At 41.1% G+C, this 13467-nt stretch overlaps 1 protein-coding gene across 21 annotated transcripts in view; it reads right to left on the bottom strand.

Moving 5' to 3' along the window:
• Nucleotides 1-13467, bottom strand: part of eya1 (EYA transcriptional coactivator and phosphatase 1) — a 245097-nt gene that overhangs the window by 145353 nt on the left and 86277 nt on the right. For all 21 annotated transcript variants that reach the window (XR_013576404.1, XM_078540328.1, XM_078540338.1 and 18 more), the window contains one exon: nt 805-887. Coding sequence is in view for 20 of the 21 variants with exons in the window: in XM_078540328.1 (XP_078396454.1) it covers nt 805-887 (83 nt within the window). In the remaining variant the exon portion in view is untranslated. The remainder of the gene's footprint in view (nt 1-804; nt 888-13467) is intronic.

Raw genomic sequence — 13467 nt, 5'->3', positions numbered from 1 at the left:
AAATCAATCCTATCAGATTGCTATTTCTGTTTAATTTTAATGTAATTTAGAGAGATATATTAACATACGAATTAGGAGCAGGAGTAGGTCACTCTGCCCCTTGAGCCTGCTCCACCATTCAATAAGATCAAGACTGATCTGACTGTAACTTCAACTCCACATTCCCACCTACCTCTGATGACCTTTCACCCCCTTGCTTATCAAAAATCTATCTACCTCTGCCTTAAAAATATTCCAAGACTCTGCTTCCACAGCCTTTTGAGGGAGAGGGCTTCAAAGACTCGCATTCCTCTGGAGAAAATAATTTCTCCTCATCTCAGTCTTAAGTGGGTGACCTTTTATTTTTAAACAGTGAGCCCTAGTTCTAGATTCTCCCACAAGAGGGAACATCCTCTCCACATCCACCATGTTAAGTCCCCTCAGAATCTTATATATTTCAATCAAGTTGCCTCTTACTCTTCTAAACTCCAGCAGATACAAACCTCGTCTGTCCAACCTTTCCTCATAAGACAACCCACCCATTCCAGGTATTAGTCTAGTAAACCTGCTCTGAACTATTTCCAATGCATTTACATCCTTCCTTAAATAAGGAAAGATGTAAATGCATTGCTAATTACTAATGATAATATTCCCATAAAATGGCAAGGAATTACCAAAATAATGTGGTTTGATATATAACAGTAGAATTGTTGGATTTATTCTGTTATTTATTTCTTCCAGCTTTGTAGGTAATGATTTGGCATTGAATTAATTTAGCCTTGCAATATTGTTTGTACTAAAATATAAAATAAGAAGGTGCAATACCTGATGTGAACTATTAAAGCCTGTAGAATTTGTAAGTGAATTGCTTCCGGTGTAAATTCCTGATGCTGATGTAAAACATCCCCCTGAAAAAGAAAGCTTTTGTCAGACTTTTATTTTCTTCGACAAAATCTAGTTCCTGTATTTTGGGTAAACAAGTTACTAACACACATGAGAGATTAGGAAATAAAATGGCATATTGCATAACGATTGGTTCATTTATTTCCCAGTTATCAATTCTGGATTCTCACAATCAAGTATGGATTTTGTTTTTTTTTAAATTCATTCACGGGATGTGGGCATCATTCAAGCTCAGCGTTTCTGAAGTGGCTTGCGAGGCCATTTCAGAAGACAGTTAAGAGTCAAACACTCTGCTGTGAGTCTGGAGTCACATGCAGGCCAGGCCAGGTAAGGATAAAGGATATGAATGAACCAGATGGGTTTTTACAACAATTATGTAGTTTCCTGGATACCATTAGTGATACCATCTTTTAATTTCAGATTTATTAAATTTTTCAGCTGCCTTGGTAGGATTTGAACTCATATCTCCAGTTTACGAGTCCAGTAACAAAAACAATAGGTTACCATACCCACGGATGTCACCAGGCTTGATACTGCCGTGTGAAAAAGAATCCAAAGATCCAAAAAAAATGTTATGCAGTATGTTATAGATATCTAAAAAATGGAAACAAGGAAATGTTTTTAATGTTCTAATCTCATTTTGGATTCAGGTAATTCCACTTCCTCAAGGTATTATTTATTTTAGAGCTTCACTATACCCCTCAGGATTCAGAAGAAACCAACTGGCTGTCTAGAGCCTGCAGCAGCTCTAAAAGCTAGTTTTTACTGCATATCTGCCTCCATGATGAAACAATTAAGCATCACACTGCATAAACTCCATGCATGTACCAGATGGGCTGCCTTAAATAAAATACACAATTCTATACAGTATGTTCTAGTCATGCTCCCATCTACAACCTATTCCTTCCTGGACAGAAACCCCGAATGATAAAATAACCCATAACTAGTTTTAATCATTATTCCTTCCTACCAGGACCCAAAATTTGTTTCCTTAGCCTGCTGCCAGTGGACAGGGAGTATCGTCCGTATTTAAATTTAGGCACTTCTCCCTGCTAACAATGAGATTCAAGGAGGTTCACACCTTCCCTATGACATAATTTAGACCCTCTTCATAAAATATATGTGGAACATATTACAGTCCAAATAGTGCAAAGGCTAAGCCTGTAACTAAAAAAGTGCCAAAATATGTGGTCCCCTTTCCTGTTGACTCATTCCACTCTGCTCTTTTTTAATTCATTTACGGGATGTGGGCATCGCTGGCTAGGCCAGCATTTATTGCCCATCCCTAATTGCCTTTGAAAAGGTGGTGGTAAACTGCCTTCTTGAACTGCTGCAATCCATATGGTATAGGCACACTCACAGTGCTCTTAGGGAGGGAGTTCCAGGATTTTGACCCAGCACAATCTTGCTTATAAACTGTGCTGCCTAACTGTACACAACTGTGTGTACATTTGTCTCAATGAGATCTTCCCTTGGATTAATTCACAAAGGACCATTAGGATCTGTTAACCAAGATATAGATTGAGATTTAAAGTATAATGAAATGTAATGTAAATTACATGCACACAGGATTAGTTGATGAGAAGAGCTAATTCCATCTTCACTGCGACCAACATTTCCACTAGTGCATCTTAGAATGAAACTAATGCATCTTAGAAATGAAAGTGACTTTCCTTTCGCAGTATCCAATGGCAAATTGTTTTTAAGAACAAATTATACAGCGACCTAATTTACGTTAGTAACCTCAGTCACCTAATGTTTATTAGTCAAGGACTGGTAGCTTTCATAAATAACTTGGAACTTTCACATCCTGGAAATCTGCCTTTCTAAAGGAAGGCAAAAATGTTGCCACTTTGGGCAGCCTCCGTGACATGATGCCAGCGCTTTTCCTCCCTCATGAAAACTGGACGCTCTACTCCAGACCCTTTTGCTCCAGAATTTGAAGATCCTTAGGGATCTAGGTTACAATCCAGGCCTGGACTTCCAGGTAGACACAATTTCAGATGGCCCATGAACCCTGCGCTCCTGCTCTGAATCAGAGGACAATATTTGAGTTTTGCCCTATTCCTGGTACTTCTGCTCTACTTATAAGAGGAGAGTGGTGGAAGCGCTGCAGATTTTTGGGTTCATTATCCTTGGAAGTTAAGACTACCAAACAAATTTAATAATAACGTGCAAGAAAAGGGATTTTTAAGACCAGCTGTGCTCGTTAGCCGTATGTGACATAATGAGAAATAAATTGGCATCTGCACTTGCAATTATCATTATTAAAAAGAATGTTTAAATGATCCTATTTTATATTGAATAGAAAAGATCCAGTGTATTTTATTTATACTGACAAACATTTGCTGAATAATTTTAATATTTCAACAATTTTAACACAATCCACCTGGCAAATGAGCAGTTGCCCTTGAGACTTACCTGCTGAGGTACCACTTCCTTCTCAAAGGTTCCTACTTCAACCTGTTCTTCTGAGTAAATAAGAGGGACACCCACTGTCATTTGGGTAATTCTTATCAGGCTCTAATGATGACATTAGGACCCAACTATTATTTCACTATAACGTTGCACTGCAAAACTATTTTGCTTTTCTCATCAGGCCAACCCAGCGCGAAGAGGAGTCAGGGCCAAAGGCGACCCAAAAAAGTATGTGGTTTTACGATGAGATTTGCTCACTTTTGCACCCTGTCCCACTTTACTTTTTATTGCTTTCAATGGACAGTAAAATCGGCCAGGGTGTAAAATAGGCAGGTGATCAGATCCTGTCAGATGGGTGAGGTTAAAATTATTCCTAAAATGGAGTATGCAATGCAAACCTCCTAACTGATGACATGCAAATTGGACATAGTGATTCAGAAGTGACAGGAAGGAAGGTGGCTCTGTTTGCCACCCAAAGCACTCTGTCCATGGGATAACAGTGCACCACATTTGGAAAGATATGGAGGCAGAGAGTTTAAGGGCACTGACTGCTATCAGCCAATTGTGGATGTTTTCATTTTTGATGCAAGCATCACTGGCCAAGGCCAGTATTTATTGTCCATCCCTAATTGCCCTTAAGAAGGTGGTGATGAGCTGCAGTCTATGTGATGTAAGTACACCCGTAGTACTGTTATAGCAGTTTGATACAACTGATTAGCTAGCTAGGTCATTTCAGAGGGCAGTTAAGAATCAATAATATTGCTGAAGGTCTGGAGTTGCATGTAGGCCAGGTCGGGTAAGCTTGGGCAATTTCTTCTCTCGAAGGGGACATCAGTGAACAGATGGGTTTTTATGACGAGTGATTTTATAAACATTAATAATGAGACTAACATTTTATTCAGATTTATTAATTAATTGAATTTATATTCCTCTAGCTGCCATGGTGGGATTTGAACTCATGTCTCCAGAGCATTTGTCCGAGTCTTTGAATTGCTAGTCCAGTTACATTACTGCAGTATGATTTCTTGTAACGGATGGAACAGTTTTGTCATTGCTTCTATAGGCAGAGCATTTGACATATTGGGACAGATTTCTTCTTTAGAGGCCAAGTATAAAGTATCACACAGGCAGAGTGTAAAATGGCAATGTAAACCAAGCGGACTGCCTGCCCACAATAAAACCAGCATAATTTTCATTTTCAATGAAAGTGGATAGAAAACTGGTAGACTCCATTATAGGCAAGTGACTTTCCTTGCCTGATTTTCTTTTTTGCACTTTGCCCTAGAGATGTTTTTTACCTAAATGCTGAAAAGTCACCTACGCAATGGACATAAACAATGCTGGATATCCTGGTCAATATTCTTCCCTCTATGTTGTCACTTATCTGATTTGCTGTTTCTGGAATGTCAGTGTGTGCAAAACTTACCTAGATAATTGTAATTATGGCATCATTTTTAGTCTTATCACTAGGATAGCAACGGTACGATACTGCACTGAAAATCGCGTGCAGCACTTTAGTGCTCTACTCTCACCAACACCTGGTTCAACAACATGTTGCTAGGTGCCTTGATTTAGCCAGAACACCACAAAAACATCTGGGCACCTCATTAGCCTATGAAAATCAGGGCCCTATAATGTCAATAGGCTCCAATGGGTGGAGTTTGTGTTTGCATATCCTCTACTTATTGGTACTCAAGTTGAGTGACTTAGCCAGCTTGAGTGACTACTTGAGTGATTTAAAGGAACCACTGCAGAATGCTCCAGATAAGTTAAAATGATTTTTGTGCACCTAAGATGCTCCTTCTTGCCATACAAAAATCGACTCCTGAAATGCCCAATTCTCTGCAGTCATCGCCCAAGATTGTTTCCTCATGGCCTTAGATATCCTGAACCAACTGAGGTCCGCAGTGCAGCTGCTGGATTTCCTGGTCCCTCCGATCAAGGAGTTGCTCAAAAATATAAGAGTTTGCCTCTCACCAATGGTAATGGGTGACTGACATGCCTGCTCCACTCACCATCCAACAAAGCCGAAAATTAGCTCCTATGTTTCAAAAGTGTGATGAACCCAAAAAGGAAAAAAAAACCTTATCTTTTATCTGGAGATTGGGCTTTGAAGTTCAGGAACTACAGTTCCCAGTGGGCCTTGGAACTTCTGCATATGCGCAGATCTTTTCATCTTTGGGGTTTCTGTGCATACGCTACCAGAAAAGGGCCGCACATGCACAGTACGTTTTTTTTAAGTTTTCAAGTTCTCTCTGCATGCATTGGCCGGAGAATGGCCGCACATGCGCAGTTGGTTGATCTTCACATCTTCAGGCCGGTAAACGGCCCTGTGCACATGCACAGTTTATTTCTTTTATACCTTTAGCCAGGAAGCCTGCCAAACGCGCCTGCGCAGAAGGGAGAGAAGTGGAAGAAAGCAAAACTGTGAAGAGGGTTAGGTGACCTTCTGCATCTCCACAGAGGAGCGCCATTCCACAGAAAGCACCAGAAGATGCAGGATGGGAGCTGCAGGGAGCAGGTCCCAAAGAAAAGGAAGTAAGTCCCAAAACCAGGGAGTGGGAATGAAAGTGGTCCCAGGAAGACTGTCAAGTCAATGGACAAGAACAGGAATCTGAAATAGACACTGTTAAGTGGAATTGAATGCAAGGAGCAGAAGATAGGCTTCCAAATTAATGAGACAGAGCTGCAAGGAGTAGACCTAAAGCAAAGTGGGCTTGAGAGAAGCCAGAAGATCCAAAGAGATAGCCGAAGCTTGGTGACTCCTTGTTACAGGCCTTTGGAGCAGCGGTGTTCTGCTTGGCACAGCTGAATATCTGAGATGGTGCATGCGGAAGGTGAAATTTGAATGCACAAAGAGATCCGAGGAAGGAACATCGGAAGGAAAGCCTGAAGCCTTGGAAGTGGATCCTGGCTAAAGACATCTGAGTGAAAGCATCATTTCGGAGAGAATTCCAAGGCAAGTTCTTTGAACGTGGAGATTGGAAGCCTTCGTGAGAAAGATAGGGTTTCAGCGAGACTGATTGGCTCACGGTCTGACAATGTCGGGTGGCGGGGGCTTGATGAACAATCCATAGAAACTTGGTTTTGGACTTCGCCTATTAGTTTGCATGGACTGTATAGTTAGTTAATGTGAACATTAGAGTATAAGATAGATTTTGTAACTTGTGTCAACTTTATGAATTTGTATATATTGTAAAGGTATAGTTGGGGTGAAGGAGTAGTAGAATGGAGTTAATCTTTGCTTGTTGAATAAATGTTTTGTTCTTTTGTTAAAAGTATACTAGTGGGCCCCTGTGAATGTGTTCAGTACCTGCCCCTCCACAGTTTCTAAACAAAAAAATAAAAGTTAGGGTCAATCAGGCCAGGTTTCAATCTGGGATCTGACTTGTCCAGCATTACCATCAGCTGGGATCATAACAAAAGTAATTAATTTGATATGAAGCACTTTGAGATGTCCTGTAAATGCAATAAAGTGCTATATAATGCAAGCACTTTCTATAAATATCCTTTTATTATATTCTGCATATACTTGTTGTAGATCTAGTTTTGTTTTGTTTCTATACAAACTTCTAAGCAACATAAACATATTGCCAAAATAGTACAAAAGCAAGTTTATATTTTCATCAGAAAATGTATCCTTGCTAAGTCATAACTGGAATTTCCACTTAGCACCTGCTGCAAAGCATACCCAATAAGAATAAAACATCTTTTTTCTTAAATCAGTTTTTATCTTATTCTTGGATTTATTATCTGAAAAACACAAATGGCAGTAGTCTAAGCCTACTCCACTTCAATGATAGGCAGAGGGCGAGGGAATACCAGCTGCTCTCAAGCATAGCTTAATAAATGTGAAATTGAACAGTATAACTGTTGTATGGAGATATGAGCAATAAACATTGCCTGTTCACTCTTTATTGAATTGGTTTGCTTGAAGAAGCACCTTTAGATAATTAAGTCAATCAAGTAGCAATTCGATCTAAATATTTAATAATGTGCAGGACCTGAATTAAGAAAAGATCCCTAATATATAGTTAAGTCACTACCATTATGAATTAGTAATTTTTTTGTAAGGATCATTTCATGCTGATGCTACAAAGTAAAAGAAATGAATATGCTGGAATTATGTTAAAACATTTTCTGCTTCATTGTACATTTGTGGTTAGTTACTGAAAAATATATAAAGCTGATTTAATGTTTCAGCAACCATTCATTACAATAGCAAAAAACTTGCCCAAAATTTCAATATGGTAGATCTCAAGCTTGTGCCAATGTTCTTAGAATGGCCTCATAAGGGGGCCCAGGAACAGATTCTGTAAGTGACAATCCATTTTTCGAGTATAAGTGTAAGTGTACCTGGTCTCACCAGGCATATTTCCTGATTGGAGAGAGTGTCACGCCTGAGCATACATGCTGGGTTAGGACTTGAAACCCGAAAGATCTGGTGAAAAACCATTTTTTAGTGGAGAGGGAAGGGGTGATTTAAAGCAGCCACCTTTGTAGGGGCATGTTCACTCAAACTCTTCTCCTAGGAGGAAGCTGGTGGATATTTTAGAGGTGTTCCACAAGTGAAAGCAAAGATGCAATGCATGCTGCCAAAGACCTGTAAGAAAGCTCCTCCCTTGACCCTGTGAACTTCAGCAGGGTCAGTGGCAGAGTTCCACTGTGGGTGTGATCTGGTATAATTACCAAGTTTACATTCCCTAAGATTTTCTAGGCTAATGTAATTTACAATTGTTTGTGCAAAATACAGCACTGAAGTATCTCAATTCTGAATTGTTTGAATGGTATAGTTCCATGACATTTGTTTATTTATTTTATATTCCTTTATTGTTTAAGTTTATTTTGAATTTGTCAAATTAGAGTAATTATATTTTATCTAAGTTAGTAATTACAGATATATATTTAGCAATAAATACTGTTTCTACAAAATCTTAATATGTTCACCTGAACTCCCATGTGTGTTAATTTTGTATTATCTGCATACTCGGGGCAGAATTTTTCCGTCGGCAAGTTAGGGGCGGGGCCCGCTCACCAACGCGAAAATGACGCACCCTATTTAAATATTGAGGAAGGCGGGGCACAGCGCAATCAGCTGTCCGCTCTGTCAATGGCCAATTGAAGCCATTGACAGGATCATTAAGCCAATTAATGGTCCTGCCCGTCCAACCTTAAGGCTGGTGGGCAGGCCAGGAGCCCCAGAGGGATTCTGAAAAAACATGAAACCTTATCCACTGGTGGGATGAGGTTTCATGTCTGTTTTTAAAAAGTTTAATAAAGTTTTTGTGATATTTATTAACATGTCCCATCTCGTGTGACATTGTCACATGAGGGGGACATGTTAATAATTTTTTTATTATTCTATTTTTGAAGTTTGAAACACTGTCAGTGATCTTCCTGAGGCAGCACTTAGTCTCAGGGAGCAGTGCACTTTTTCGCGCGTATGCACGAAAGAGCGCACTCTGACAGTTGGGGAATCCCTCCCCCCCCGCACAGGAAGTGCATAGCGCTTCCCGTCGGGCGGCCCACTGGGCTGGCCTTAATTGGTCCGCCGACTTAAAATGGCGGTGGGGCCCATTTCGGCGGCCACGATCAGCTGCCTGCCCGCCGCCGAGCCGGTGGGGCCCGCCCGCCCATCAAGGGCAAAATTCTGCCCTAGGTGTTCATAATAGACCAAAATATTTCTGATAATAAAGGATATCTAATTATTTAGCAGTACGAGCTAAGTCATTAAGCCTAATTTCTGTTCAGCTAGCTGGTCTCAGCTGAGGGAGATCAGGAATATTACAATTGGTCTCAGCTCCCTGGGCTGGGAAGGAGGCCAAAAAAAATCCCTCTCAATTAAAAGCACTATGTAGGAAGGAAAATAATATACCGCTATGAAGTATATTAGCTGAAGGCCACCCTCCGACTTGCGTGCCAGCTGCTGAGGGTTTCTAACAGCTCAGTGTGATGTTTCCCCGCCTTCTGCTGACTCTCCACGATGAGTTGGAAGGCCGAATCCAGAGGCTCATCATCTGACTCGGACCTCACAGGTGCCTTTTCCCCCAGCAGTCCTCTCAGTGCTGGGGAGCTCAGCTGAACCTGCCCGCTCCTGCTGTGGACACACATCCGTGCAGTGACCACCAGACCTTTGAACCTAGCCTGTTCTAGATCTAGGTCCAACCAAGGTATGTATCTCTGCCCTGGTGGAGGGTGTGGGTAAGCATTATGATGGGTCTTCCAGGCTGCTTATTTCCAGCTCTTTAATGGAGGAGGTGTCCTCTTCGCTGGAGGTGAGGACCTGGATGGAGCTGAGGGGCTGGCGGGCTGAGGGCAGAGCTCCCTGTGAGCCAAATAGATATAATTAGTGCATGACAGTAGAGTCAAAAACAGGAGAGAGAGCACTCACAGTTGCATTGAGAGAGGGATGATGTGATGCAGGGTTCTCACGAGGATGTTTGCCACCAATTTCACCATCGCCATAGGCATGGCTCACGTCACCAGTCAGCGCAATGACACGCTCCTCAAAGTGAGTGAGTGGCCTAATGTGGGTCTCTTCAGTCCCGGTCATGAAATGTTTGTTCGGTGAGCAGAGCCATGGACAGGATGAGGACGTGAACTCCAGAGGATATCAGCCTGATAGAGATGTGAAGGTGTGTGTGAGTTAGTGGTGTTGTCCCTTGAGAAGTGAGATCCCTGTGGATGTGTGATGGGTTTGGGAGTGTATGAGTTGAGAGTGATCAGGTGGTTGACATACCCTAGTGGAATGGATGAGAGCATTCATCCTCTTCCTGCACTGAATCACTGGCCTCCTCTGTGCTCCGATGGCGCTGACCACTGCTGCCACTGCCTCCCAGGCCAGGTTGGTGACTCTCGTGGACCTCCTGCAGCTGGCTCGGGGGTAGAGGCCATCACGGCAGGCTTCCACTGCATCCAGCAGGCAGCCCAGAGAGGCGCCACTAAACACGGGGGCTGCCGTCTTCTTTGCTTTCGGGGCCATCTGCCTGGAGAAGTCCTGGTCTGCAGTCATGAAGTAGGTTGTGCTCTGGTGCGTTGTAAATATGGTGCCTGGAGCGAGGAAGTGCTGAGGTCATGGCATGGCAGGAAAATCCGAGCCTGCCCACCAGTGATCCAGAGTGTTTCCTGTGAATGCATTATTAATGAGGTGGGGCGCACCGGGATACGGCATGAAAACCCGCCATTGTGGCCGGTGGATAAAACAACTTTTTTTATTCCGGCTACCACACTTTGGGCAGAATTGTCCCAGATTTGCACTAAGTTGCTTTTCCATTGTTTAAAAAGAGGAACTGTTCTTCCTATGTTGACCCTGATGACTCTTGAACTACAAGCCAAGACAACGAATTGCCTTACATTTGAGGTGGTCAACAAAATGGAATTTGACTGATGTACAATATATATATGAGACCCCCCCATCAGGGATGTGTAAACAGCTTGAGTTCTGTGAAGTCTGCAGACTTTATGAAGTCTGTTGGAAAGGTTGATAAAGACTCATGGTTGTTCAAACCTATATTTTGGGAAAGTCTGAACAAGGTCTTGAAAGACTGGAATGGAGCCAAAAATTTGGCTTGAAGGGACACTGCTTCCAGGATTTGTGGCTGCAGCTGGAGTGGATTAGTCAACAACTGAAAGCTACAGAGGAAAGGATATTGAAGGAGTGACTCACTGAAGAGTCCACCCCAAGGTAAGGTTATTTGGAAACTTGGTAATGCACGTACCAAGGAGGAATTTTACCAATTTAGGATCCTGTCGTGCAACAGCCTAATTTGGGGTTATTGTTTGTGCTTTAAAAAAAATGTCTTTCTTTTCTAATATATATACACGAAATGCTTTCTCCTTTCAATAAAGTCCTTTCCTTCTTGTATCATCATCTATAATTATTATATTATAATTATTATTATTCAATATTCAATAAAATTTTTGTTTCAACATATTCAACTGACATTGTCACTCATTCCTGTTACATCCAGAATAGGGCTTCAAGCCTAAGTGAAACTCCACAAGAACTGTCATGCCCTTCCACTGCCCTGCCCCATGTTCCAGACTTCTATAGCTCTCTGGAGACATGACGGATAACAGCAATACATCCCAACGATCAATGGCAATCTTCTGTGCTCTTTCAGCATGGCTGCCATGGGCAACTTAAATTGGGCCCACACTTCCGTTGTCCATCTCTGATCTGGCCCCTGTGGCCACTAACTGGCCACCATGCCCATTTACACATCAATTAAGGGGTCACCCCAGGAAAACTGTGGGTCAATTCTGTTTCCTCTGGGGATGGGTTCGGGACGCAGAAACAATCCCAGAATCCATTTCCCTCCCCTGACGCGAAATCTAACCTGCTATCTCTCTGGGGTGTAGTACTGGAGTATTATTGGCATTTAGAAAATTATAAACAGCATTAGTCACCAACCAAAAGCAAAAAAGGAAAATATCAAACTTCTGTGTGATAAAAAGTTAGAATCCCCCTTTTTACTTAAGTAGCAAAATTAGTGAAAAATGAATATGGTAAAGATTCCAGTTTTCCATGTTAGTATGCAACAGCAATCTTTGTTATAATTCAGCTGAAAAGCTTTACTTTCTAAAAACAGTACTCATATTTAATATCCAACTGCCCAGTGAAAAAGAATCTCAAGAGGAACCTTAGCTGTCTCATAATTTCAAAGCTCTTCAATATTACCGGCTTTTGTCAAAAAACACAGGAGATTAATTTACAACAGTTGGCAGAAAAAGTAATTACACCTCTGTTCAGGGAAGCAAAATGAGCATGGCCCTTTCATCCTGTGGTCATCAGCTCATGGGGAGGTCTTACAGACCGTAACAAACGTAAAACAGGTTTGATACATGACGCTGTGTGGGCTAACCAGTACTGCTGGCTCTGACATGGCAATTTAATAAGGTAAGATGGGTGAAGATTACAAGAATAGTCTAATAATAAAAGCTTCATCAACTCTCATATTTTAAAGTGTAAACCTATACTCTTCCTGTACAATTAGAAACCACTGTGTGTTTTTGTCTCTGAGACTCTAAATCCTATGCTGCTGTAACACCCAGACTTCTCTGTAGAACAAATTAGCTAGATAGGCACTTCCAAATACGATAAAAGCTTAAACTTACAGGTCAAAGGGCAAGTCAAGAGAGAGTAGAGACCCACATAAAAGCTAGGAACCTTAGCAACATTTGAAGAATGAAGACCTGCTGGGACTAGTTTGCAACTCCCATGTGCAGAGCTTTTTTTTTTCCTATTTCCCATTTTTGTGGACAAGACGCTAGCCTTCTTTGTGGGCTTCTGACAGGAGTCCATTTGCTTTGGTTGATCAGCTCCTTGCCATGGGCTACATCTATCATCAGTGCACAATATATGTGGCAGAAGTTAGAAGATCTCTCTAGGGAAATGCCTATGAAGTCCAGATGGGCTCTTTAAAACCAAGAATTTCAGCCTCTGATTTATTCTGTTTCTAGTTACAAGATCAGGCAGATTGTACTCTAGTATAGGTGACTGCAAACAAACTTCTACATCTGTATTAAACATTTTACATATGTCAAACTAAATGACTCAATTTGCATGGTTTGTAATTACAACGTTGGTTATACAAAATTTGCATTTGTATTTATAGAATAAGCTTCAACAACATAAAAGGTTGAAATAGCCAACACATTAATATAGAACATTATACTACTGTAGAAAAATTATGTTCCTCATCCTCATCCTGTGTGTTTATTCACATTATGATTTCTGCTCAAGTAACAAAATAGCCAACGTGGGCCCAATCGTCTGAGCTGGGGAGAGAAAACAAGTAAGAGATCGGAGGGAGTGTATTTTTGCATTGCTTAAACGCACTTTTTAAAAAGGTCCAATGAGCATAGATGACAGGACAACTATAGAAATGTAAGCAACTTGGAACATTCTAGCCTTCTAACCAAACAAGAAATTAAGAACATGTGAGGAGGGGCAATAGGGAAAAATAAAAAATAACATTTTAATAGAACATGCAAAGGAAATCTCGTATGATAACAGTTAAAGCCATTAGGTGCAACAGCTAGTCAAATCAGCTTACATATAATTTACCTCTACAGAAAAATATATATAGCTTGCAAGTACTTTTTTTCCCAATATTTCATTCTTACTGCAAATTCTTCTTATATATATGATCATCATTTATATTA

This window comes from Cetorhinus maximus, chromosome 4 (genome assembly GCF_964194155.1).
Source record: "Cetorhinus maximus chromosome 4, sCetMax3.hap1.1, whole genome shotgun sequence".
NCBI lineage: Eukaryota > Metazoa > Chordata > Chondrichthyes > Lamniformes > Cetorhinidae > Cetorhinus > Cetorhinus maximus.
The sequence above is the reverse complement of the archived record's forward strand: the minus strand, read 5'-3'. Positions and strand labels throughout refer to the sequence as shown.